Consider the following 26,176-nt stretch of genomic DNA (forward strand, 5'->3'; position numbering starts at 1 on the left):
GAGGACACCCTGGCAGGGGAGACCAAGAGCAACTTTATTCCTTTATCTCCCAGACAATGCCACGATTCAGCAGGTGTTAAATGTTTTAATGGGATTCAGCATAGCTTCTGTTGCCCACCTGCCCCAAGGCCATTTTACCCCTCCCTAGCAGCCAGGACTAACAGCCAAGAAGAAAAGGCCTGTTGTGTGTTGCATTAACTGCCTGACAGACTGAGCACTCCTGATAACCAGCACAAGGAGGAGGGGAGCCCCATTAGCTGGCCAAGCTCACAGCTCTGCCATCCTCACACTGGCTCTGTATCTGCTGGCCGAGCTGTTGTGGCCAGCCAGGTCACCAACTTCAGCTCCACGAGAACATCACCCCACTTCACCACCCAAACACCACTGGAAAGGAGCAGGACCTTTATCTCCAGTCTCATCGTTAGAGAGATGTTCTTTAGGGCAGGAGGACAAATCCAGTCCTGGAAGCCAGTACAGGCAGCTCAGACTTCCTCCTGCCTGGGATCCACATATGGTTAGCAGAGACAAGGCTTCTCCCCTCTCCTGGGAGCAGGACTGTTGGTCTGGCTCTAGTACAGGACCATGGCTCATCGCCTTCACTGCCTTCACCCTTGGCAGTGGGTAGCAACAAAGCCTCTTACTAAGGCACAGGTTCTCCCCACCAGCACCGCACATCTCTGCCCACCCTTCACCTCACCACAGCCCCCAAGATCCGAGTGTGGGGAGGAGCAGCAGGAAGGCACTGAAGCCCCCTGTGAGGGCATGGCTGTAGGCTCCCCCCGAGCAGTGCCTGGGCATGCTGCTGTGGCCCACTCACTTTGCCAAGGGGACAGCAGAGTGACTCAGTCACAAATGTAAGTGCTTTCCAGAACCAGGGCCAGGGTCCAGTTTCCAGCTTGAGAAGAAGCAGCAGGAATTTCCCCAACACTGGGAAAGGGTTTGTCTCTGATTGTATTTTTAACTTAGGGTGTGGGTAAAGAAGAAAAGTGCATGGCATCTGCTAATAGCTCTGCTTAGTGCATGCAGAGTCATCCCAGCTCACAGGCATCAGAGAAGACCTCGAACAGAGCTGAACCATCACCATCCCACACCTCCTGTGAAGAGCAGAGGGAGGAATGATTTCTCTCTCTGATGTGTAGGTAGTGCAGAAACCTCTTGTTCCTTGACCCACCGTTGCTGAAGGTAGTGTCTCAGAGCTCTCTCCCACCAGAAAGGCACTAATCAGAGAAGTGAATTTACCTCTGATGGTGCTCCAACAGGCAAGTACAGTGTGAGTTCCATTTCCTGCAGGTCCAGGCTGTGTTCAGCCCCCCAGGGAGAGTGGTGAGGATGGGAGCTTTAACGAAAAAAAAGCTGTCGTTCCCTGCACACGTCTGCACCCAGGCTCCATCCATTCACTCTTGGGGGTTACACCAGACTAACACACAGCATTTCCCATGTTGACCCACCTGTCCCACAAGGCAGAGGTGTTAATGGTGATGCAGTCCAGGGCATCAGATCACAAAGAAGGCCTGAGGATGGACAAACTCAGTAATCCTGTCTCTGCTCCACCAGGCTGCCCTTAGGCTCCGGCAGCTGGATACAACCCGCTTCAGGACAAGGTGTTGTCCTGCCCCTGCCTGTGTTACCCATTTGAGAAGCCTGTTGCAGGACTACAGATCATCTGTAGTGAGGAGCCTGGACCAGGCAGAGTCACCCCAACTGGGCTGAACAGCCAGGCCCTGCTGCTGCCCTGAACTGGGGAGAAAGGAGGTGTTATCTCTTCACCTGGTCAGCACTAGCTGAAGCCTAGAGGAGGACAGAAAAGCTGCTGTGAGGTAGGAGACCTGGCCCCCAGAGTGCCAGGACAAGAGGAGGGGGTCTGCACGTCTCATGAAGGATCCAGGACTCATGAAGGCCCCAGGCACCCAGGCTGAGCTCAGGAGCTGGCAGTGCCTTTGCTGTATCTCTGACAACAGGAACAGCTTGGCCCTGGGGCTTGGTAACAGTTACACACGCCTGGCTCCAGTACAGAGCAGAACACTGGGGTTGTGATGGGTGAGCTGCAGCACCCCGGGCACAGCAGGCATCTGCCCTCTGCCAAGCAGGGAGAAAGCCCTCTGCAGCTCCTTGTGCATGGTCTTCTCTTGGGCTGCAAGGGGAGAAGGTGCCACGCCGGTCTTGGCTGAGCACTAGCACTGTGAGCACGGCAGGAGGAGCAGCTGGAGAAGAACACCAGCAGCATCCCCTCCAGAGCAGGGTGGCTGGCTGGGCCGTGGGTAGCAGAGCCTGTAGCAGGGCTGCAGAAGACGGGAGATGCTGCAAAGCCAGCCCCGCTGCCTGGCACGGTCAGCCTGCAGCCTCTGCCAGAAAGCCCGCAGCCGGTGCCCAAGACCAGCCGCAGCTTCACGCCGGCTCCTGGGATTTATCACAACTCACACTGCCACCTCCTGGCTGTGACAAACCCCGCTCCTTCACTGAGACACCCTCCCGCAGCCTGGCGGACCCCTCATTGCCAGGCCAAGGCTCAATGCAACCCCTTCCCCAGGTGACAGCCTTGCAGTCTGAAAAGGGGAGAGCTTGCTCAGGGTGCTCCCAAACCCAGACGCATGGATTACATACATCAGACGCTGGTGTCTGTGTGCCCACGGGTCAAGCTGCTTTTATTGGGCTGCCAGTTTGCTTGATGGTGCTGCAGCTGCTCTCTCTGACTGGGTCACTGTATGTGGGACCTACAGCAGTCACTGTAGCAAGAAGGGGAGGAGGATTCAGTACTTGCATCCTACTGCTGTGTAGTGAGCAGAGGCTCAGCACCTCAAGGCCCAGCTCTCAGCCCATCCTCAGCTACAGTTCAAAGCAGATTCCACTCTGAGCTGATACAGACTGGGAGCACTGGTAACAGTCAGAGAGGCTGTCCATGTCCAGGTTCTTTTACAACGATGTGGCTAGCCACAGAGAGAAGGGATCTCATGAACTCTGCTGCGGAGTTGCCAGAAGATTCAAATTGGAGCTGAGGACATAACCAGGACATATCTCCTCAGAGGCAGCCAGCATGCTGAGCATAGGTCATGGTGTGGGAGGATCAGAGTTGCTCTGGACATCACAGGGACAGAATGAGAAGTGGAAACAGTTGATGACCTTGAAGAGTTCGAGCAGCACAGTGGCCAGCAGCTATGATCCTGAGGGTGCAGGTGCTCGACTGGTGACACTGAAGAAGAGATTGTTTTTAGGGTGAGGAGATAGCAGTCTGCTGCTGCTTCCCCCAGGCAATTGTCTTTCCCTAAGGGATCATGTGGAATACCCATTGTCTAACTCAACAAGACTCCTGCAGCTCTGGAGATGACATCTCCATCCAACAACCCTCTCCCATCCTCCCTCAATCCCATCTCCCTACACAAATCCTCATGTTTTGCTCTCAGCCCACACCATCTTGGACTACAGAAGCTTTACCCCCTTTCTGCAGTCAGAGGCTGTTGCTGCCTGCTCCCTGATCCCTTTTCCCAAGAGACCTTCCTTGTGCTGGGGTCTCCAGTGCTCCAGGCCAGCCCCTTCTGCCAGCCCTTTACTCACAGGCCCTACCCCAGAGCTGCATGATGGTCTCAGGGCACAGAAAGGCTGTAGCATCACCACTTTTGCTCTGAGGCTCAGGACAAGCCAAGGAGGGGCAGAGGCTTTGGGAGTGGATTCCCCCTTTTGCACAGGCAGCGTGTCATTGGTAGGCAGTGATCCAGCTAATCCATGTGGTCTAGAAAATGGGCTGGGCTTTATCCTGACATATTAAGGGCACATCCTGCCTCCCACCACAGCACAAGTACACTCTGCTACCTTTGGGAATGGCGGCGGGGTAGAGGAGTGACCCTGGCCCGAGCTGTCAGCACCAGCTCCCCACTGCTGGCTTCCATCAGGATATTCTGCAGTGTGTCTTCCAGCACCTCATCCACCAGGTTCCCAAAGGCCGGCTGCCTGCAGGGCAAAAGTACAGGCAGAGAACAGCTATCAGGAAGCAGATAAGGAAGGCTGCTTGCTGTGACTCCTCCCAGGACACATCAGGCACAGCAGTGGAGCACATACTGTTTCCAAAATGCTGAGGCCAATGAACCAAAGACTTGAGCAATGTGGTGCTGACCCTTTTCCCCAAACTGCCACCAGTTGGCATCAGGCCTTGACCTCAGACAGAGCTGGGTCACTGTGGTCATACTGGTTTCTCCCTCCCAGCTGTGCTGTAGTTAGAATTTGTGCACATGCCTGTGGCCTGTAGCAGTGCCCAAGGGTATAGACACAGCAAATGCGAGGTGATGAAATACTGCTGTGAAAATAAAAGCTAAGGTAAGCACACACTGCACTCATGTCTGATACACCCAGGACTGTCTGAGCATAAAGCAGACTTCACACACTACCAGCATCCTGGCACTGCCCACAGCTCAACCCCAAGGCACAGCAAACCTGCACTCTTCACAAACCCCACTCGGGAGAGGGTGGGTAGGTGGGCTAGCTGGGCTAGCATCAGTTTCCACCCAGATCCCACAGAACACTCCAACAGAAATGCTGCAGGGCTGAAGCAGAAATGGATTTCTGGCCAGGCAGTGTGGCTCTCCTGCCTGTGCAGCTCTTGCCTCTTATGTGTGAGCTCTTCCTCACCTCCTCAGCATCTTCTTCTTCTCCCTCAACTGCTCGTAGGAGGAAATGTCCCAAGATTCCAGCAAATCAGTGTTGGGAGAGGTTTCCTGCCTCATTTCTTTCCTCTCTCCACCCTTCTCAGGGTAAAGATCTGTCAAAGCAGAGACCCCAGAGGGGACTGTGGAGCGCTGTCTCCTGTCCTGGAGCTCTGCCGATTCTGCACATTGGAACTGGGAGAAATATGGAATGGGGTCATCCAGGCATCTTTTCACTGCTTCATGAAACTGGGTATCCTCCAAGACATCTCTAAGAGGAAGGAAATAAGATATGAGTTCCAGCAAATCAGATATCTGTATGACCCCAGAGGGTCATTAAAAATCAGAAGAAGCCCTGACCGATATCAGTGTTTAGTCTGTCCCTTCTAGATTTCTGCACCTAAGGCAGGCAGGAAGATGGCTTGGGCTAAGGAAGCTAACTTTGCCATCCCAACACTGGTCCTCTACATTTCTGCAGCTGACAGACAAAACAGGTACATCCCAATGCAACCTGCTCCCAAGATCATGGCAGACAGAGTGCCCTGGTTCCTCGGCAGTGACATTGTTCTCTATGCAGAGATGGATGGACCCAGCCTATAGCTGGGGACCAAGACCCTGCCTTTGGCTGTCACACCAGGACACCTGAGCTCGTAGTCCCCAGCCTTTGGCAGGCTGGATTCCCTGCTCTGGTGTGGCAGGAGTGCACAGACTCCTATGGGATTAGCAGAGGGCTGGCCATGCTTCACTCACTGCCTGGAAAAGAGGGGCTCCAAACTGGGTGAGGGGACACTCACCTGATGACACCTCCGAGTATGTCAGTCACTATCTGCATCTCCTGCTTGGAAGCAGCAGCCAGGGACAGCCGTCTGGGGTCCATGTCCATCCTGTCTCTGACCCTACTCTCATCCACATAGCTGCTTTCCAAGCCCAGGTCAATGGAGGGGCTGTGAAAAAGAGTTGTTCCATCAGTGGCAGCACCACTGAACTGAGCTGCTGAAGACCTGCATCCCTCTGGCTGAGCTGCAGCACTGCAGGCCAAGTGGTGCACAGAACCAGGGGAGGAGTGGGAGCTGCTGCATTTGTGACAGCAGCAGAAACTCTGTCATAAGAGAGGAGCACTGAGCTCTGATGGTATCTCCCTGATGTGGGAGGGAGAGGAGCTGGTCATGTCAGCTCATTCTGGGGAAATCAAGGCACCTCTTGCCTAATACTGAGGCACTGGAGGGAAGCAGAGCAGAGCTCCAAGTTCAGTGCATATCACAGCATGAGCAGCCCTGGCTCAGATGAAGATGACAATCCAAAAAGCTGGATTTCTTACCGGGACAAGAAGTATTTGGGGAACTCTGAGGGGAAGTTGCTGAAGAAGTCCTCAACATAGTACGACCTGCCTGTCACACCGAGTTGTAAGAGGATGGGCTTGGGAGGCTGTGGTTTGACCCACACCCAGGTGGGTTCTTTGTCCATCAGCAGCCTCCTCTGTAAATGTCCAGCTGGCAGATTTGGCGTTGGATGGTTTTTAATAGGGGGTAATGTCTGTTGGAGAGAAAGAAATGGCAAGTACTTAGTTGCTCCTTTGCCAACAGGTAGGCTGGTGTAGGTGTGAGCACAGGCATGAGAACTGGAAAGCCCAGTATCCAGAATCACCGCCAGATCCTGGGCAGGAGACAGCACCAGAATGATCTTAGCACTGCAGTACCACAAGCACAAGGTCTGCTCCCTCCTCACTGCCCAGTGTACCAGCCCTGTGTGACAGCAGGGCTTCAGCATCTGTGGAACTCTGAGAGATCATCTCCATTCTTCTGTGCACTCTGGGAGTGCTGTGGGATAAGGGATGTGTAGGAATGCATGTGGAAATTTTCCCCTGAGCCTAGAAGGAAACCAGGAACTAACACCAGACACTACATGGCCCAGCTGGGGGCTGCTTTACCAGCAGTGAGTTTGGGGAAAGTTTCTTAGGGCAGTAGTCCAAAAGCCTGGACCAGAAGGACACCACCCAGCTCTAGAGAAGCCCTCAGGTATCACAGGACTTCAGTGACCTTTGACACATAGATGTCCAGCCTCTGGGAATGAGGCCAGAGGCCTTCACTGCTCCTGACAGGGACACAGCAGGTGATTGTGGACTCCAAATTGTCACTAGGAGCTAAAAATTCAGAGGACTAGATGAAACTGTTTTTACTTTTCCTCAACAATCCTTATGTTCATCCCAGTGAGTGCCCAGATCTGCACAACTGATCACACCTAACAGCACAGGGCAAACAGTCCAGGATAGAGCTGCCCTGAGCAGGACAGTGCAGGGCATGCAGAGGCACTGTGCAGGGTCCCAGGAGCACTGCTACAGCCTTACTATGGTGGCAGTCCTGAGATAACAGGCTGTGTCCCCTAACTGAGTCAATCTGCTCAGGCCCAGTCTCACATCAGCTTCTCCTTAACCCTTCTAGATCTTGGTTTAGGTGGTTCTCCACAAGCCTTGTCATTCCCACAGCACATCCTGCTGATGGCTGTAGATGCAGTGTGGCTCTGTCTTTGGGCACAGGCAGGTCTGTAGAGCATTCACTGGGACCTTGTCTCACACCTTGCCAGCAAGGCTGGAAAAAGTTGTCTTTTCCAGCAGTGCACATGGCTGTGCAAACTTGAGGGAATACAGAGATAAACCTGGCAAATTGAGCTTTAAAGCTTGCTGTGCGCTTATATCAAAGCAGTTGCTGCCTGCAGCTTCTCCCAAGGCACAAAGCACAGCTCTTTTAGCAGTGAGGACAAAGTCTGCACCATGTCACACCTGGGTCTTGCTGCTTTCCACTGTGGCCCCAGTGTGAAACGAGTCCAGGTACCGACTGCCCTGCCCACGTGCATCTTTTCTGCTTATTTGAAACCTTTTCTCCTTTTCTCCAGTCATGGGTGCATGTTTGGTTCCAATTTCACTTCCTGTTCACCTCAGCTGGAAAGTTACTGCCCACAGGACACAGCCAGACAGTCTAATTCTTCTGGCTCCTCCAAACAGTCTGTTTCCCAAAGCCTTGAAGCTACAAATCCTGCTGTGCTCTCTGTCCAGGCTCCCACGCTGTGATATCCAGCATCTGTCTCTTTTCTAAAGCAGTCAGTTTGATTCTACCATGGGTGAGATGGGCCTGACTTACCTTGTATTTCCTGATCATAGCTGAGGATTCAGGAATATTTTCTGTCTCAGCAGAATCTGATGACCTCTGAAAAGAAAAATTTTTTAAAAAATAATTTAAAAAAAGAATAAAGAGAAATTGTCGTGCAGGAAAGATACGGAGCAGAACAAGACTCCAGTATTTTGTTTTACTTTGTCCCAGCTGAGAGTCAATGATCTCATTCTCCTATTCTTCACTCTCCACATTCTTACTGGTTGTTACACATTTGTCTCCAGTGTTTGTTCATGGTTAAAAATCCAACCACTGGTTTCCAAAGCCTCTGGCTTTGTTTTTCCTAAGGCTTCTCATGCACTTCCAAATTTCAGATGATCACTAGCAATTTCAGAGCTTGTAAGGCGATTCTTGGCTAGAAACCAAGATCTAATTTTCCACTGTCCACAGAGCAGCTATAAGATCTTGAGCAGATCACAACCTCATGTCATCTTACCAACTCGTCTAGATTTTCTTAAAGAACATTTTTTGACACTGGCTGCTGTTTCTGAGCTGAGCTAAACTAAGCTGATGCAAAGTTCTGGCAGCACTTACTCGTGCAGGTGACTTTTGTTTCTTCTTTGTCCCAAGGTCCTTCTCTGTGATGGTGAATTCCACAGCTTGTCGTTCTTTCTCCTTTTCCCACTCCTGCAGCTCCCTCTCATACTGAAACAGGGACTCCTGGATGTATACCTAGGAAGCAAACCATGATTGGAGGGAGCAGAGCTAGAGAGAAGCTACAACACAGTCTCTGGCTCAAGTTCATGCTTGTCACTAATTCCTCCCTTCTGGGAGGTTCTAGCCAGCCTGCTCCCTTTCTGTGTCTTCCAGTGGCAGGAAGAGGAGAGAACAGTGCTACTACAAAACTTAAAGACACTACCTCTTGCCAAAGGACACCTGGAAAGTGCCCAGATGGACACTACTGCAAGTGTGTGCCCCTACTAATATTAAAGAAACAAGACTTGCTTTTTACAGATATTTAAGTCTATGACATCCATGGAAAGCCACTCTCATTCAAGCTGTGACTTCTAGTAGCTGGGTTCAACTCACAAAGCCACATGTTGCACAGTAGCACCGCATCTAGGGAGCCACACAGACAGAGAGGCTTAAAGCATCAGGAGAGATGAAGCTCATTATCTTAAAAAATGATGAATGCTAGCCAGCATTATGGAGCAAAGAAGGATTCCTTCAGCAGCTGACAGCTCGAGCCAACCATTTGGCAACTGCAGTGACATGCCCAGGTGATGGTAAAATACAGGTACCTCTTGGGTCTCACCTCACACACCAGATCTGTGCTCCAGATGGAAGGACTCCCTGAACACTGCACTGTGATGAAGCAGGGGATGCTCTCTCCGGCCTGCACAACCCCTGACTCTGGAGCAATCTGCAATACCTGGGGGAAAAACAAAACACCACACCAACAAGAAAACAAAATCAAACAAGCCACAGTGGAGCTGTTTCATTGTCCTGAGACCTTCCTATGTGCCTACTCTTGTGGGAATTCTCTCCCCTCCCATTCTCAGAGGTACATTGCATGAGGGAGATGCAGATGATATATTCTAAGAACAACCATGGACTTTGCTAATAGACAGGGTCCTGAGGTTCATTATCACGCCCTGTAGTTCCAGGTTCATGTATCCTCACTGAAGTCTTCAGATTCCCCTTCTAAATTCCTGTCTTTCTTCTGCTATCATAACCCTTCTCCCTACCCTTTCATCAGCTAATAAAAAAGCTAGTTCCCTGGGATAATTTCCAAGTGTCTGATTGAAAATGGAGTTGTAAGGTCCTTTCATGGCACAACAGAGATACACAGCAAGACTATAGAGAAGAGAGAAGGACTCACCCGCTTGTCTTTACAGGTACTTATCCACCAGATGAATGCAATAGTCTTGCTCTCCAAGATATTGTTGAGAAAGACAAGTCGACTGGCTTTGGCACAGTTCGGGATATTTCCAAAGCAGATCCTGTGGTGTGACAAGGTGGCTGCCTGCAGGAAACAAGGTGAAACCGGGAGGAACAGCAAGGAAGGAAGATGGAACGTGGCCATTGGGGAAGAGCAGTCAGTCATCTTTAAGTTATCCAGCAATTCATAGATGATATTTGCCAGTTACCTTTACTATGACAATAACTTAAGGGAGTGTTACATTTCTCTCATTTTTGCTCTGGTTACAGTGACTCTTTACAGTGAGAGGACAGCCCTGTTGCAGTGGATTGAGCAAGCAATTAAGAGAACATATGCTGGTGTTGGGGCAGAAGAGGACCTCAGGAGCACAGAGGACCAGTAGCACCCAGATTCTCTCTGCAGCACTTCCAGCCCAGGCCTTTTCCTAATTTAGCTGACAAACACAAGGTATGTGCTTATGCAAAATCCTCATCAACCTGAATGCAAGTTTTGGGAAAATGTTCCTTACTAATCTGTTCCATTCTCCAGGCACAGAGCAAACTCTAATTAATGACACTGACCATCAGAGAAGCTAATGACTCTCAGTTAGAAACAGAGCCTTACAGAATGGCATCATCACTGGCAGCTTAAAAAAAGGTTTTCAATAATCTTCTCTTTGCTGTACCCAGGAATGCAATGGCCCTGCTGGAAGCCAAAAAACATATGTAGCTGTGGCTAGGCTCCAAGGTAGGCATGCTCATGTCAGGTGGGATGAATCCGTTACCTGTCTCTGCTGATGCTGTTGGATGCTGATTCATTATGCTGGGATCTGTGGCTGAATTTAACAACAGACTGTCCAGGCTGGCAGGTCAGCTCTAGCCAGGCCAAACAAGCTCCTGCTGAGCCAGCGACAGGTCAAACAAGTGCATTCCTCAGGATGTGCCTGAATTACTGACCTTCCTGCAGTCTGTGTTCAGGTTATGAATCACCTGAATTTGGCTGTGAAATAGTGGCAACCAAGTCCTGACAGAGACCTTGGAGCGGCCTTCCAGTACCTGAAGAGCTACAGAAAAGCTAGAAAGGGACGTTTTACAAGGGCTTGTAGTGATAAGGTGAGGGGGAATGGTTTTAAACTGAAAGAAGATAGATTTATATTAGATATTAGGAATAAATTCTTTCCTGTGAGGGTGGTGAGACACTGGAACAGGTTGCCCAGAGATGCTGTGGATGCCCCCTCCCTCGAAATGTTCAAGGCCAGGTTGGATGGGGCTTTGAGCAACTTAGTCTAGTTGGAGGTGCCCTTGCCCATGGGAGTTGGAACTAGATGGTCCCTAAAGTCCTTTGCAACCCCAACTATTCTGTGATTCTATGTCAGGAGCACAATGCTCTTTTTGTGAATGCATTGCCAAAGAAAAAGGTGCTGTAGCTGCACAATGAGAAAGGGATCTGTGATGGGGTGTAACATTTAACAGAAAATTTGAAACACAAACCCTAAAGCGTTTTTGGTTCTAATGGCAGTAGAAGCAGCAAGCTGGAAGGAAGACACCCTTTAGAACAACTGTTTCTATGAGTTAGGCTCTAGATGACCTGCTGGATCTAGATGACCTGCTGGAAGGGAAATATGTTGCTCTACCTCATGACAAATGAACTATCTTGCAACACAAGCTACTGCTAGACGGGGCCACTTGCATATTTCAGTCTCTGTCACACATTTCTGAATTGATTATATCGCTCATATCAGTGTACCTGGACTTACCTGCCCAGGCACAGTTAGCTCCATAGAACCTGGACAGACCGAACGAGACAAAACTTCTCTGGATGTGGCAGTCTCTTCTACAATATTGGGATCATATCCTACTCCCTGAAAGGTGATCAGAGCTGATTCACCCCCCAGGATGTAGATGGGAACATCAACCTGCCGTGGACAAGTCCAACCATCAGTAAGTCAATAATTTTAGGCACACAACAGAAACTGTTTCTGGCAGTCTTTAGAAGAGTCTTACTGAGTACGTTCTGGCTTCCAGTGGTGAGAAGATCCACTCAACGAGACCTGTTGTGCCAGGGGGGATTTCTCCTCTAGGAGTCAGGCAGACAAACACAGAATGCCGAAAATTCTCCTCCTTGATGCTCACAACATTGTCCAGCTGAAGCTCAAACTTGACAGGAACAGAGCCGCCATTGTAGAGTTCATAAATCTGGAGTGAATCAGAGAGAGCAGAGCTTATTATACCATGCACAAGTTAAACTAGTTAGCACTTCCCCAGAGGACTCTGATAAGCATTAATAATTAATTAGTCAGCTTGTCTCCTAAGAATGAGGAGACCTCATAATGTCAGGACTTATCACTAAGGCTCTGATAGGAGACTGTGCTGAAGGTTTATCACCACACATGTACATTGATAACTACAGTGCCCTGTAAATTGTGGTGCCCTGCAAATTCAGTCCAGGAGAAAATTAATACAAATTAGCTAAGGGGATCATTGTAAAGCAGATTACTTGAAATGCAAAAGGACTCGTATTAAAGTGTTCTTAATTCAATTCAGACTTGTTCATCTCCCAAGTAAATTAGGCAGAACAGAATCAAAGTTGTCTTTTTGCTGAATAAGTGCTTAAGGAAGTTTAATTAATTTACTAAAAAACTAATTAGGATTTCTTTCCAGAATGTCTGGAGCAGCTAGACAAGTTTTCACTCAGATCCAATGCAAGAGAATAAGGGAACAGCCCAACACACCTCATAAGCATTCTGGCTAGAGTGAAAGACAAACCTTACTGAACTGGAGAGGTACTTTCCCTGCTGCCATCCCAGTGGCCATTTCTAGGCTCTGCCTGCTACTAGTCTCAAAATTCTGCTGTGATGCTTTGCTGCAGAGGCCACTCTGTTTCCTGGGAGATGTCCCAGACACTCCCTGTCCTTGGGACACAGTAACACTAGCTCCTTCCCTCCGCTCACTGCTGAGTTTGGCCCCAGAATGCTCACCTGTGTGGGGGGATTGGAGGTCCCAATGGCAATGGGTGTGAAGAGGTGCGTGGTGGATGCAAAATGGATGTACTGCTGGTTCTGTTCCACTGTCACGCTGCTGAAGTTCAGCTACAATGGAAGGAAATGCAGTCACTTTCTCACAGGGCCTTCACCTCATCACTAACAACTCTGCAAAGACTCTGAAGGATTTTGCAAGCTGAGGGCAATAGAGTTACAGATTTAAGGCAGTAATACCAGAACAGTGTGTCCCAAGAAAAAAGCAAGGAGATGGGGAGCCTACTCAGCTGTTGGCTCTTCTATGAAAGGTTCACATATTGTTTCAGAGAGAAGGTACTTTTCTCCCTGCTATGTCAGGCAGCAGCCTCAGTGCCTCTCTTTGCAATTATATGGTAGAAATTCTCCCTGAATGAAAGTATCTGGACTCTACATAAGAGTGTGAAGCTGTGACAACCAAATCACTTGGAAAGACAGGATTTTAGATAAGTAATGGCCTCCTCTTGAAAAGGACAATGCGGATGTCCTCACTCTGGAGGATGTCCGGCTCCACAAATATGTCTAACAGTCCAAGAGCTGCAAGAAGACCCCAGAAGAATTTTAAGTGATCAAGTAATGATCAACAGTATCCTACTAGAAAAGCAGCCACCAGCACTTCAAGAAAAGCAGAGAGTTTCATGAAGCTATTTAATGGAAGAGACAAGGTATTCTGCATTTTGAGAACATTGCAATCAGGCTGAAGACAAGACATGATGCACGATTTCCAGCAGTATCCTGATCTGATCAAGGACCTCTGATCTGTCTACCTAGAGACAGAGGCTGCAGTGGAGTCACAGAGCTAGTAATGTCTCTGCAGGGACCAAAGGGAGTGAAGTCGCCCCAATTTTCAATTAGCTAAGCTTAAGCATGGCTGTTTCTCAAGTGCAGATGCAAATGATGGAGAGGATGTCTGTGATGGCAGCTGGATGCCTTGGACAGACACCTGCAGGAGAGGCTGTATCAGCTGCTTTAAAAAGAGCAAAAAATGCCAGTTCCTCCAAAACGACCTGTTCCAGTTCACCTCCCTAAGCAAAGTGATGAGGGAGAGAGGACTAGAAATACAATGCTATCAAAGTCCCACATGGGATCTTTTCAAAGCACTGTAGGCCCTCCTGAGGGCCTCAGCAAGCCAGACAAAGTGCAAATAGGAGGAGGACAAAAGCTGTCACTTTCAAACTGGAAGGGAAAAAGGGACAGAAACCTTCCTGAGCTTTAGGGGTGAAAACCCCATTTATTTCACTTCAGTTAAAAAGCCAACTTGGATTCCACCAAGCCACAGCTGCCAAGGAAAAACTGTCATCAATTTCCATAGTCACATATGCCATAATTAGAGGACTATCAGTTAAAGGGAAACAAATGGAGAACAATGAAGACCTGCTGCAATCGTCTCCTTCCAGAGTGCACAGACTTTGTCCCACAGCAATGATTTAAAGCATGAGAGGACAGAGATACCAGATTTCCTAGGGAGGAGAGCTGCCTGAAGAGCTGCAGGAGACATCTCACAATACCTAATTAGCAGCTGTGAAGTGCAAACACTTCCAGTTTATATCCTGTGTGCTTGAGAATTCTCCCTGGGATCCAGCCCTTCTCTCCAGTGAGTTCTGGGAACCAGCCTGCCTCATCCTGCAACACCTGCAGCTGCCTGGCCTTTTCCTTCTAAAACTGCTGAGGGCTGCAGATTCTGCCTGACCAAACTATCCTGAAGCACTGACAAAAAGGTCATAGCTGCACTCTTGCAGGCAGGCTTTAGAATTGAGACAGAGAATAACCTCTGAGAGCATGAGGCATTGGGAGGCTGTTTCCCTTCTGCACAAGGAAGTAGGTAACACACAAATACCACAGAAGTTTCATCCTGTGACCAGAAGAAATCAGTTTGGGTTTTTCAGAGCACCTATAAATCCACTCATCTCAGAACTGAACCCTGGCCACCAAGAGCTGAAGAGAGAGGGAGCTCCTCCTGAAGATGAAGCCAACAGAGTCTATTGAGGAAGCAGCAGTCAAAATCTGTCCACATGGGACATCACATAGGGACAGCCATAGAGACATCACACAGGTGATTTTGGATGCCACTGTCTATGTGGCAAGAGAGGATGTGTGCCCTACAGTCTTCTGGTGCTCCAAAGCCTATTCCCTCACTGGCCAGCGGGTGAAATGCTCGCAGCCACTCTCAGGATTGTGCCAGGCAAGCAGAGCACAGGGAGTCTGTCCAAGGGCTTTGAGGGAAGGCACAGTTAAGCCACTGTTTGAACAGCTTGGTCAAAGGGTTGGATTTTCAGCTGACAACAGTCCTGAAAGAAAAGAAAAATAAAAGAGATGTGTGAATACAATGGTCTCATAGGAAACTTCAGAGACAGACAGGAAGGCTCAGCCGGGCATGAGCTGTGCCCGGCAGAGCACAAGGTGACTTTGACTCCAGCTGACAGTTTGAGAGAGGGGGAGAGAGACAAATTAGTTCCAAGCCTGAGGAAATGCTCAGGAAAAACAGATCACAGGTCATATCTGGGATGCTCTAGCAAGCAGGAAGAATGAGTAGGAAGATTCTCCACTGTTGGCAAGGAGAAATAAGTGGGTGGACAAAGGTATCAGGGCTGCAGTGGGAACTGCCAACCAGGAATGCAGGGAGCACCTTTTGGGCCTGAGGAAGCACTTGCCTCCATACCTCCAGAGCTAGAGGATGCTCTGCCAAGCCTTTGCCAGCATGTGTGTCCCCAAATTGCAGCCAATGCATATGGTACTTTTGGAGGAATGCACATGTTTTGAAGGGCATAGAGAGCTGATGAGATGAGATACTCAGGAAAGCTGCATATGAGAGAAGCTGGATGGGCTGCAGAGCTGAACTCCAGGATCATTGCATGGAAGATCTCGTGGTGAGGAAGATGAAATGCAGGGAAGCAAGTCCAGAAGTCCTATCTATGAGATATACTTGAGTGTGGAAAGCATGCAGGGACTGCAAAACCCTTGAGAGCTGTTTTGCACTTGGAGTTGGCTTGGAGATGGAAGAAATTCTGCACTAACACCACCAATAAAATGAAAAGGTTAGTAATAATAGCAACAAAAATAAAAATCCCTTGCTTGGGAAACCAGTAGATGCTACATGCAAGAACCATTTAGCCAGTGCACTCCTACATCACACTGTGCTGGAACCACGAGTTCGTCAGGATGCTGGTTTGATGTCTCTGCTTGGCTCTGTGTTCCTGCCAGGACAGTGCAGATTCCAGGGAAAGGCCACAGTCCCCTGCATGCCATGCAGCTTCTAGGGAAACACCTTGTAATTCAGTTCCTACCTGCTGGTGTTCTGCAAACAGAAGCAAGAGATACCTGCTACCTTACCAGAATCTCCTGGCCATAGGAAACCTTCAACAGGACAGGGAGGTGATCGGTGCCAATGAAATCATGTCTAGCAGTGTAAGAGGAGAGAAGAAAACATTAGAAACCAACCTTGTGCCCAGGGTGACAGAATCAGGGTCGCACAGCACATTAGAGACAATTCACTTCCCAGCTAAAGAGTCACTGTTGCATAAGGGCCACTGAGAGAGGGAGAGGGACAGTTGTGTTTGGGTGGGAACAAGTGATACATTGTTGATTTTAGTCATATGCCAATGTAGAGACCCGAGTTTTTACGCCAACACCATCTGAAATGCCAGATCAGGTCTGCTGTGAAAGGGGAGGTGTTCAGCTTTCTTCATCTCCTCCACAGGCACACAAGGGCTGGCAGCAATTGTAGATGACAAAAGTTAACACTATCACTGTATAGTCAAAACCACAGGAATCTTGTGCAGCATCTTATTTGTCTCCACAGCTGTCAGGTGAAGGCAGAGCAGTGTCCCCAGCATGTCATGCCAACTGCCTCCTGCACTGTTAAAGCACATTAGTAACATACCCCTGAGGAGGAGAAGCTTTGTGGGGTCCAGAAACAGGACATACTCGGGGACTTTTTACTGGCCCAGTCTCTGCTGAGCAAGGGGCATTTCCAGGAAAAGGATCCAGCCTGGAAACAGTGGGAACTGATGGCATGTGCTGTCCTGGCATGCAGCATGAGGCTCTGAAGTACAAGTAGTTGATGTCACCTGTGTGAGAGCTGGACTAATTCCTCCTGTCCTGGAAGAAGTTTCCCTGACTTCGGAGAAACACTGAAGAGCTGGTTATCCTGAATTCTCATCTGATGCAGCTCCTGGGGGCTAAACTCAACATCCTCTGCCCAGTGCTCCATGTCTATCTTCTGATCAGAAGGAAACAAGAAGGCCCTAGGGAACCAGTCAGCTGGTCAGCAACAGGGACACAGAACTTCCCCAAGGCCATGGTTGGCATATTCAGTCCAGCCAGGCTTAACCCTGATGGTGGACACATGATGTTTCATCAGATCTGATCTGCAGAACTCTTTGCCATCCCTTGCTTGCTTCCCCACTCAGACCCACCAAGAGATCTCAGTCACAGCTCCACAACACAAGTTGCACCTACAAAATCCACACTATTAGTTTGCGAACATCTTACGGCCCCTGTGAGCCATTTCATATCCCCAGGCAGATCCCGGAAAGAAAACTGAGCTCCAGAAAGCAACACTTACCACTCCACAAGCACCACACCCTTGTTGGCCAGCTGGAGCATCACAAGGGCAGGCTCTGAGCCTATCGGGGCAGCCCCAAAATTGAAGTCCAGCAGGAGAGGGGTGTACACTGGAGGGATCAAGCATGTGCTGGTCACAGGAGAGGAAGAAGAGATTAAATTGAGACATGAGGAAGAGCTGGCAGGGCATGACAGAAGAAAGGGCTGTTCTACACTGGCTATCTTCCTTATGTTTTTTCTCTGACCTTATGTTGTTGGCCCTTTTGGTGTAAGGAAGGCCTTTGGATTGTATTTGTTTTTTGTTTATGCCTTATGAGAGTGACTGGCATACATGGAGGCTCTGAGAGTCCTGCTTAGCTGAGGCCTCTTTTCAGCTCCCAGGTAAAAGGAAGTCACTGACATGCTGGAGCAGGTCCAGCAGAGGGTTACCAAAATGGTTGAGCACTGGAGCATTCTTTACAAGGAGCAACTAAAAGACCTGGGTTTGTTCAGTCTTATGAACCAAGGGCTCAGGGAAGGCAACTGCTTAAGTTGCAAAACAAGGTATTCCAATTAGATACCAGGCTAAAAATTTTTTACCGTTAAAATAGTCAAAAGACTGGCATCAGGTCCCCAAACAAACTGTGGTTCTTCATCCTCAGAGATATTCAGCATTGAAGTGGTCAAGGACCTGAGCCATCTGATCTAATTGTCCTTGCTTTGAGCAAGGGATTAGACCAGAGACCTTTGCAGGTCCATTGCACTTAAATTATTCTTTGTTTCTGTGGCTCCTCTCTAGGGAGGGTAAGCAGAGCAGTAGAGGTGAGCAACTGCCTGCAGGGCCCAGGACAGAGTAACAGAGTGCCACACAGCAGTGAGTTGCAAAACAAGCCAATGGCCACAAAACCTCTGTCTGACTCCTGTGAGGGACTGGAAGATCATCTGAGCCTCCTCACCTGTGCCTTGTGGGAACTCTGTAAGTGAGCTGGCTGGGAGTTGGGTCTTGCTCCAAGTATTCATTCAGTGCATCCAAGGAAAAGAGCCTCCAGAGGTGCAACTTGCTGATACCTCTGGCACTCCCTGCTGAACAGGCATCTGTGATGCAGAGAGTTGGGTAGACCCCTGTTGCTTCGATGCAGCAGAGGGGCTGCTGCTCCTCTTCTGTGCTTGCAAGATCTGTAGCTTGAGAGAGAAAGAAACACCATAAAGTGTCATGCACCATTAAGGGGCAGCTCTCTTGGACAGCAAAATGGAGACAGGCCCTACCCAGACCAAAAAAAGAACAGGACTTGTACATAGTCTTGTCTTTGGCAGCTTCTGAAAACCTCTAAACCACTGACTTCCAGTTGTACCTTAACTTCTGCATTTAGACATCACCAAGAGACCACAAATGTGGTGCTTTTAAGCCGTGTCTTTACACAGTTCAGTTCTGCACTATGTGAAAACCCCTTTGTTTATTTAAGCCTACAGCCTAGTCATTTTGTGAGGTACTCCTTTTCACACTCAAAAAATCAAACCATTGTTTATGTCTTGTCTTATGGCACGGTCTACTTGGTTGGGAGGGAACACTTTTCCCCAAATGCCCATCTGTTACCTGTGGGGGTGTAAATAGCATATTTGATTGACCAGGTGTAATGGAGCCGACGGGCTGGCTTGACTGTTACTCGGATCAAAGCTTTTGACCTTGCAGGGATTGTCCCTCTGGAGTGTTCCAGCTCTAGAGCTGTAGGTGAAAAGAGATGGTATGAGCTTTTGGCACCACTGCTCTTTCTTACACCACATGTGTGTTCAGCACACAGCTCCCCAAGCCTACCTGCAGTCCAGCCACTGCCCCCCATGTGCCTAATCAGTAGGAACAGCCTCATAAAATCATAAAATGGTTTGGGTTGTAAGGGACCTTAAAGATCATCTAGATCCAACCCCCCTTCATGGGCAGAGACACCTCCCAATAAATCAGCTTGCTCACAGCCCCATCTAACCTGCCCTTGAACACTTCCAGGGATGGGGCATTCCTGCACCATCAACAACTTCAGTTGTTGAAGATGGGATTCCCAGACTGTAATGGTAGGCAGCTCCATGGGAGTACCCAGCCTCTTTAGCAGGCAAAGAGCAGGGAGCTTTCCCCAGAGGAGGTCCTTTAGAAAGGCAGCTAAAAGGGTTGCACTCCGCCATTCTTCTGGGAAGCTCCTTCCCTGCTGGGAAATCACATCTAATTTCAAGATCCAAATTGGCCCAACTTCAGTTGTCAGGCTCTGGGTTATGCTTTTTCCAGCAAGACAGAAGAGTCACCTGTAGCAAATCCCTAAGCAAATGAGCAGACATTTGAAGGCACTTAAGAAAAATCAATGCAAGCTGGCCAGCAAAGAGGCCAACCTGTACATGCTAGAATGATTTTGCACATAAAAGAAGAGAAGGCCAAGGCCGTGTCCCATGCTAATTTCCTTACAGTACCCAGTGGATCACTGTGGACATCCTCGGGGTCACAAGGCCCAGTGATGAGTTGCTCCACGCTGAGGATGTACTTTAGAGAACAGGTCCCATCATTTAGCAGTACAATGCTGCAGCTTTGCAGGTCACCAACAATAATATTTCCAAGGTCTAGGTGCTCCTTTTGTGCCTGGAATTCAAACCCAATGTGCAAAGGTCACTGTTACACATCGAGCGTGGCAGTCGAGTGCAGCCACCACAGATCTCACCACATGAGGATCCCTTGGCCAGCTCAGTGCAGTGCAAAGAGCAGCCTAGTTGGTGTGTGACCTGTCATGCCCTGGGAGGTGTTGGAACAGGGCTGCAAGGGGCTCAACCCCTTCTCCAAAGACTTCCTCCTGCTGTTATTTGGGCTGCTGGCTGGGTAGGACACAGCACATTTGGGGCTGTGAGGACAACACTAGCTGGCCAGCAGCACCTGGGTTAAGTTTGCTGGTCCCTCTGTGACCACATTAAAAGTCCCCCTCTCTTTTGGCTAGTCATCCACTTGCATGCCATTTACAGTGACCAAACACCTGTAAGACATTTCTACCCATCCATCCAACATGACTAACACAGGGCAATGACTTACAAAGTCTTACTTTATTTAGCACTGGCTCCTTAAGAAACCTGCCTGAAAATGAAGGTGGCTGCCAAGATCTGCAGATAATAGGAGGAAAGCCAGGTGGATGTGTGCTGGCCACACCACTTCAACAGTCAGCTCCACTACACTTAGAAATCAGACTGACAGTAGAACAAGTGGAGTAAACAGAATGAAAGGAGAGAGCTGGGACTCCCAAGGAGCCAAATTACTTGCTCACTTCAGATTGGAACAGAGGAATTGAAAGTGATCCCAGGGAATCTGGAGAGGTCATCTTTGAACTGGCAGAACATTTTACATCGTGCTGTTGCCATCAGTCTGCCATAGTCAGCTTTATCATCTCCACTGAGAGCAATATCTGGGAATTTTGTTGTAAATCCTTATTGGTTGCCTCTAGTACAGGTCATGCACAAAAGGGGAAACCCAAGACCCCTATCCCACTCTAGTACTCCTCCTTTTACCCAGTGTGCCCCAGTTTCTTACCCTGATGATGCCCAGCACCCCTTCTCCAACAATCCGTAAGACATAATGGACACCTTTGGGGAACATGGGGTCTGGGCTTTTTCTCCTCACAAACACCTTAGCATGCAGCAGATACTTGGTCTCCTTGTCAGGAGTAAAAGTCCACTCCTGAGCCTGAAACCACAAGAAAGAAGGAGAGCACTCACAGGAGCTCCAGACCAGAGCCAAGCATGTACACCAGAACATTCAATGCACAGCCCTTCCTCCACTGCAGATAACCTCATGCTCTACAGACAACTCTGGACTCACACTCACTTCAAACTTCCACCATCTCTGCCAGTGTCAAAGGTGTACACTGGGAATGCACATTCAGATATTCACAGCTAGGCCATGGAGAGATGCTAGTCCTCACTACTCTCAAAAAGCACTCTCAGAATACAGTAAAAGGTTAGAACCTGAATTTACAGGTGAGAGAACAGAAGAACATCATAAACCCTCTTGTGGTCTCATTTGTCCTCCCTCTAGTAACACCTGGTGTATGACAAAGTTGCTGCTGTGTTAATGCCCAGTCCCATCCAGGACACTATTATCTAGTGCCTGTTTAAGACCCACATGGGTCTTTAACACCCAAGGAGGATGTCATCATATTTGGGCAAATCCACATTGTGGGAACCAGCACAACTGCAGATGCTGGCTAGCAAGTCAAGCTAAGACACTGACTAGTATTCTCCAACTTTGGCATTAGTGACCAAATGATTGGCACCCCTCACATTTCTGATCTAAACATTCCACAGCTCTATTGTAGAGAGGAAAATAAAACTTGGGTAGAACTTGAACATACCATGGCTTCATAGGGTTGGAGGATCCCTGTAGCAGGGCTGACAGACAGGATCTTGCTGTCAGACTGATGGATCTTCCATGTGAAATTCATGGGCAGCCTTGTGCAGTTTTTTATGGTATACAGTTGTGTATAGGAGGACCCTACATAGACAGGTTTGAAGTATAGATTTCCATCACCCTCTAAGAGCAAAAGAAGGGACTCCCCACGACTCTGGAGAGTGATCACCTGTGGAATTAAGGAAAAAGTAACAGACTTTAGCAAGAAGTCTCAGCTATCTTTGGAGAGACCTTGCAAAGATGTTGTTCCTTCCAAGAGGGAAGCAAAAGCAAAGTGGGTCTGAAGGAGGAGGGGAAGGACTTCAGGTTGTTCCATCAAGGAGGGCCCTGAGCATAGTACAGTGCATTCCAAGAGATGGAAACCCAAGGGAACAAGGGGTACAGGATGTTTGGCTGCAGTATTGTCTCTGCCTTAAATGATGAAAATATACTTTAATTTCTGTTTCCAAAGGAAAAAAACCAAACCAAATGAACCATTATGATATGTAACAGGGGTCAGAGCACAAGTCTGACCCTGTGAACAGGGAAGACTACAAGGGAAGAAAGATTTGCTCACCTTCTTGTATTTCCATCTCCCTACCTTGGTGTATCCAGGCCAAGAGTTCAGCTGCAAAGGCAGGACATGCTGCTGTGAGACTGTGTTAAGTGGGTGAGTGGAGAGAAAGAAAATCTGGTGGTCTCCTGGAGTGATGTGTCCTGAGCAGGGCTTGACCAGAACAGAGGGACAGGCAGCTTGGTTCACACTGAAGGTTATCGGAGTGGTGCCCGTGTTCAAGAGCAGCATGCTGCAGTAGGTATCGATGTCAGGAGCCACAGGAGGAAAAGTCTGGTGGAGACAAGCAAGAAGGGCTGTTTGCACTGGATTTAGAAAACCAGCTTGAAGAAAAAGCTTTCACTATGTTGAATTCCATGTTCAAACAAGCTTTATACTGAGTCTATGGAGAATTCATAACTGCTTCTCTTCATGGAAATAAACCAAATTGCCCAATGAGATACAAATTCTGCTCTTTTCCCTTCCCTCAGTGGCCCTCATCTTTCATAGGCTCATGGGACCAATGAAACTTCTTTCCATTATGTGATGCTTTCTGTTCATCCAATAAGCAAGCTTCTTGCTGGGGCCTGCAGTCTCTGCATGGAGTGATCACCTGGATTAAGAACTTCCGCAAGCTGGAATTTAATCCAGTTTATGCCTATCAGATACAGGCTGCATGACTGCATAAGAACTAGCTGAGGAAATGTTCTAAGAGCTTCTCAAAACTGTTCTTTCTTCCTAGGGTCAGATCTCACTTCACCGCATAGAACAATATATTCCTGTGCTACAGAAACAGCAGGAACAGTCAGGGAAACTTCCACTCTATTTTGCAACCACTTCTCTTCCGTAAGTGTGGATTCTGTGTGCTGCCCTTTGTTTGCCTAAGCCCATGCAGCATCTCAGGCTCCTGGGAAGGGACTAAGCACACTTGTCAGTGCCTGTGCACACTTAACCAGGAAGGCAGCAGGTCCCAACAGCTGTCCTCTCAGAGCTAACAATGTGCTCAGTGCAACCTGACGCACTGGAGGCTGGGAAGCTAATGCAGGAGAAAGAGCATCCTACCTGACATGTACCAAAGCAGGTGTCTCCACACCATTAGACACCACCTAAGCCATATCTCAGGATGGTGCAATGGGAAACAAGATAAAGACTTCAGGGGTAAACATTGAGCATCTCTGCAAAGATCCAAATATCAACCAGTAGCACACCTTGGGGACATCCAGGACATACTGTGGGAGAAAGTGCTCCCGTTCTGCTTCATAAGTGTGTGCTCTCAGCCTGACAGTCAGGCACCAGGACGGACAGATGGTGGCATGCTCCTCAATGTTGTTGTAGTGTGTCTGCACCTGCAGGCATGCAAGGGACAGAACAGAGTGCATGTATGAAAGGAGTGTGGCAAGGTGCCTTCAAGTGCAGGCATCATCACAAGCAGCAGTTTGTGTCAGTGACATCCTTGGGGCTGAGGAATTAACTTTTTCAGGGAAGAAGGACTGACCAGTGCTGGATAAGGAATATGAGTGCTGCTTTCCCAAATAGCTACATTTCAGACCCCAAAAAACACTTGAGTGTCTTTCAGGCAGAAGGACCTATCCAAGCTATGCTGTGATACTACAGGAGTTGTCTTAGGGAAGGAGGGTCTACAGACACTAGTGCAGTTTGAGATACTTGCAGGTGCTAATTTAGTATTGAACAGTGAGTCACTGAAAATAATAATCTATCCTTTAGGTGAGCCTAAGAAATTTCCTGACTCTAAGGCTACTCCCAGATAGCCTCCACACTGGCTAAGAAGAGTGATCAACAGCACAACAAAGATCTCTCTCATCTACCAGGGAGTTTCTGGGTGCTAAAACTCCTTCAATAGCAGCCTTGTGGGATGTGAATGCCACATGCACCAATGTGCAGCAATTCACAGTAACTGCTTCTTCAGTGAGGTGTATGCTACTTCACTTTCACTGGGGGTGAGAGCAGGTGTAACTGCTCGTATGCATAAGCTGTGGCTTGCTTGATTCATCTTTGCTAGGACACAGGTGAAGGAGAAACTATAACCTCTCAGTGTACCGAAGCAGTGGCCAAGGGAGTTAGTAAAGATGCCAGTTTGCCAAACTCAAAATAAAACCTTCCATTTGAATTTTAACTTCCCCCAAAGCCTTTAGCCTGCAGCCTCTTGCCATGCCCTCTGGAAACTGATCCTAGTAATCTCTACTAACCTTGTAGAAGGCAAAACCTTCCAGCTCTGCTGCATAGAGACTGTTGAGCTGAGTGGGCTGGAAAAGGACACGGAAGGCTGAAGATTTCAAAGGTGGGATATCCCAGATTTCAGGGCTCACTCTGAAGGCACTACCATGGTTCAGAGTCCAGGCAACAGTGATCTTTCCTTTGGTGTGGTTGGTCACACAGAGAGGAAGTGGTTCTACCTTGTGGAGCGGCACGCAGCAACCAAAATCATACTCCATGGGGCTGACACTAACATGAGGGGGAAACAAGGCCAGGTCACTGCTCACACCATTGTAGAAATATTCAGTCATGGAGTTGGCTTCACAGTATTCCTTGGGACGCTTGTCCTGAGGGATCTGAAGGACAGAAACATGGCAGTGTGAGCAGGGGAAGTGTACCTGTGGGAGACACTAGGCACTACAGTCCTGCTTGCCTTCATGAGCAAGGTGCACATCAGTAAGAGTTCCCAGGACAGCTCAAAGTCTAGGCTTCAAGTAGGCTCCTGTTTGTAAGCCAGTCCTCAATCTGAAGCTACATGAAGCAAAAGACCCTGTGATTGAGTTAAAGCCAGAAAGTGGCTTAGTGGCTGACTGTGGGTAAAACCCAACCGACACAGATAGTGTTGGTTTGTGCTGGGAACATTAACAGCAGAGATACTAAATAAATCAGTCCGGCACCTGGAAGTCCTTCTTGATCCTGTCTGGTCTGTGCAACAGAGACCCAACATCTGCAGAGAACAGCACGGGAGTATCTTGCATTCCAAGGAGGGCAGTTCATACCTTGGGGGGCAGCATGAGGGCTCCCTTTTCATCCATCTGTAATTTCTCATCCTTCAGCATTGCGTACAGGATATCAGGGGGGTAGAAAGTCAGTTCCCTCACCATGTTGGTTCGGTACCAGGAGAGGTGCTTTGCCTGAAGGATGGCTGGCTTAGCCGTGTCTGAATGGCAGGTACCAAAAAAGTCCACAAACATAGGTTCCTGGGAAAACACCAGAAAGGAATATAAGAAAAACTGCTCTTCTGAGATTGCTTTGAGAGTTACACCATCATAGTACCTCACCTCCAAAACCATGCCCAGGAAAGGCTTAGCATCTGCAATGTTAGACTGCTGTTTACTTTAGGTCTTGATGGGGCCCAATAATTTTCTTGAAACTGGAGTAGTAGTTGGAGGCTCTCAGTGCACAGTTGTTCAGCTAAGTTTCCCTCAGAGACCTAAATGGCCAGGAACCACTGTGGATGCTCCTCACCCGACCCACAGGCATTACTGTCTGTCCACATCAGCCCTCTACTGCTGGTAGGAACACACACCATGGGGATTCTGCTCAACAAATGCCCAGGACAAGTATCAATGAAAATGCAGTGGGAAGAGATTTCCAGGGTCTACTAAGTGAAAGAGGCCAGCCCTGGTGAGTTACATTGGAAGATCCCCCTGAGCCACCACAGCAATGAAACCACCCTTTGCCTCTCATACCTGATGGTGGACAAGGCACACCACTCTGCGGTGATAGCTGATGGGGTGAGTAGGTCCAAAGGTCACCTTCAGCACTAGTGTTGTTGTGCCCTCCAAGACACCACAGGGGCGATCCAAGGAGAATACGCTCCCTCTGCCATCAATATCAAACTGATAATAGGCTGGGACATCTGAGCTGTTGCTGATTTTCAGTGTCTGCATCAAGCTTTCCCCAAGATTGATACAGCCAAAGTCCACAGAATTTTTGTGCAGGAACACCAAAGGACCTAACACAACAACATGGAAGACAGATCCTGGAATTGTCATAGCTGCGTCTATCAA

General features: G+C 48.7%; 1 protein-coding gene across 1 annotated transcript in view; it reads right to left on the reverse strand.

Moving 5' to 3' along the window:
• Nucleotides 1–2,625: 2,625 nt before the first annotated feature.
• CFAP65 (cilia and flagella associated protein 65) overlaps nt 2,626–26,176 on the reverse strand; it is a 30,316-nt gene continuing 6,765 nt past the window's right edge. Inside the window, exons 8-32 of the mRNA XM_051622759.1 lie at nt 25,856–26,121; nt 25,163–25,363; nt 24,377–24,739; nt 23,378–23,515; nt 22,218–22,463; nt 21,582–21,806; nt 20,762–20,914; nt 19,663–19,828; nt 18,806–18,934; nt 18,168–18,393; nt 17,234–17,362; nt 16,737–16,913; nt 16,000–16,066; nt 12,634–12,744; nt 11,660–11,851; nt 11,413–11,571; nt 9,618–9,761; nt 9,051–9,167; nt 8,330–8,467; nt 7,766–7,831; nt 5,950–6,164; nt 5,426–5,575; nt 4,618–4,902; nt 3,805–3,942; nt 2,626–3,187 (exon numbers count right to left, since the gene is read on the reverse strand). Of these exons, the coding sequence (XP_051478719.1) occupies nt 3,151–3,187; nt 3,805–3,942; nt 4,618–4,902; nt 5,426–5,575; nt 5,950–6,164; nt 7,766–7,831; nt 8,330–8,467; nt 9,051–9,167; nt 9,618–9,761; nt 11,413–11,571; nt 11,660–11,851; nt 12,634–12,744; nt 16,000–16,066; nt 16,737–16,913; nt 17,234–17,362; nt 18,168–18,393; nt 18,806–18,934; nt 19,663–19,828; nt 20,762–20,914; nt 21,582–21,806; nt 22,218–22,463; nt 23,378–23,515; nt 24,377–24,739; nt 25,163–25,363; nt 25,856–26,121 (4,238 nt within the window). The 3' untranslated portion in view covers nt 2,626–3,150. The remainder of the gene's footprint in view (nt 3,188–3,804; nt 3,943–4,617; nt 4,903–5,425; nt 5,576–5,949; nt 6,165–7,765; nt 7,832–8,329; nt 8,468–9,050; nt 9,168–9,617; nt 9,762–11,412; nt 11,572–11,659; nt 11,852–12,633; nt 12,745–15,999; nt 16,067–16,736; nt 16,914–17,233; nt 17,363–18,167; nt 18,394–18,805; nt 18,935–19,662; nt 19,829–20,761; nt 20,915–21,581; nt 21,807–22,217; nt 22,464–23,377; nt 23,516–24,376; nt 24,740–25,162; nt 25,364–25,855; nt 26,122–26,176) is intronic.

Source organism: Apus apus, chromosome 6 (genome assembly GCF_020740795.1).
Source record: "Apus apus isolate bApuApu2 chromosome 6, bApuApu2.pri.cur, whole genome shotgun sequence".
NCBI classification, from domain to species: domain Eukaryota; kingdom Metazoa; phylum Chordata; class Aves; order Apodiformes; family Apodidae; genus Apus; species Apus apus.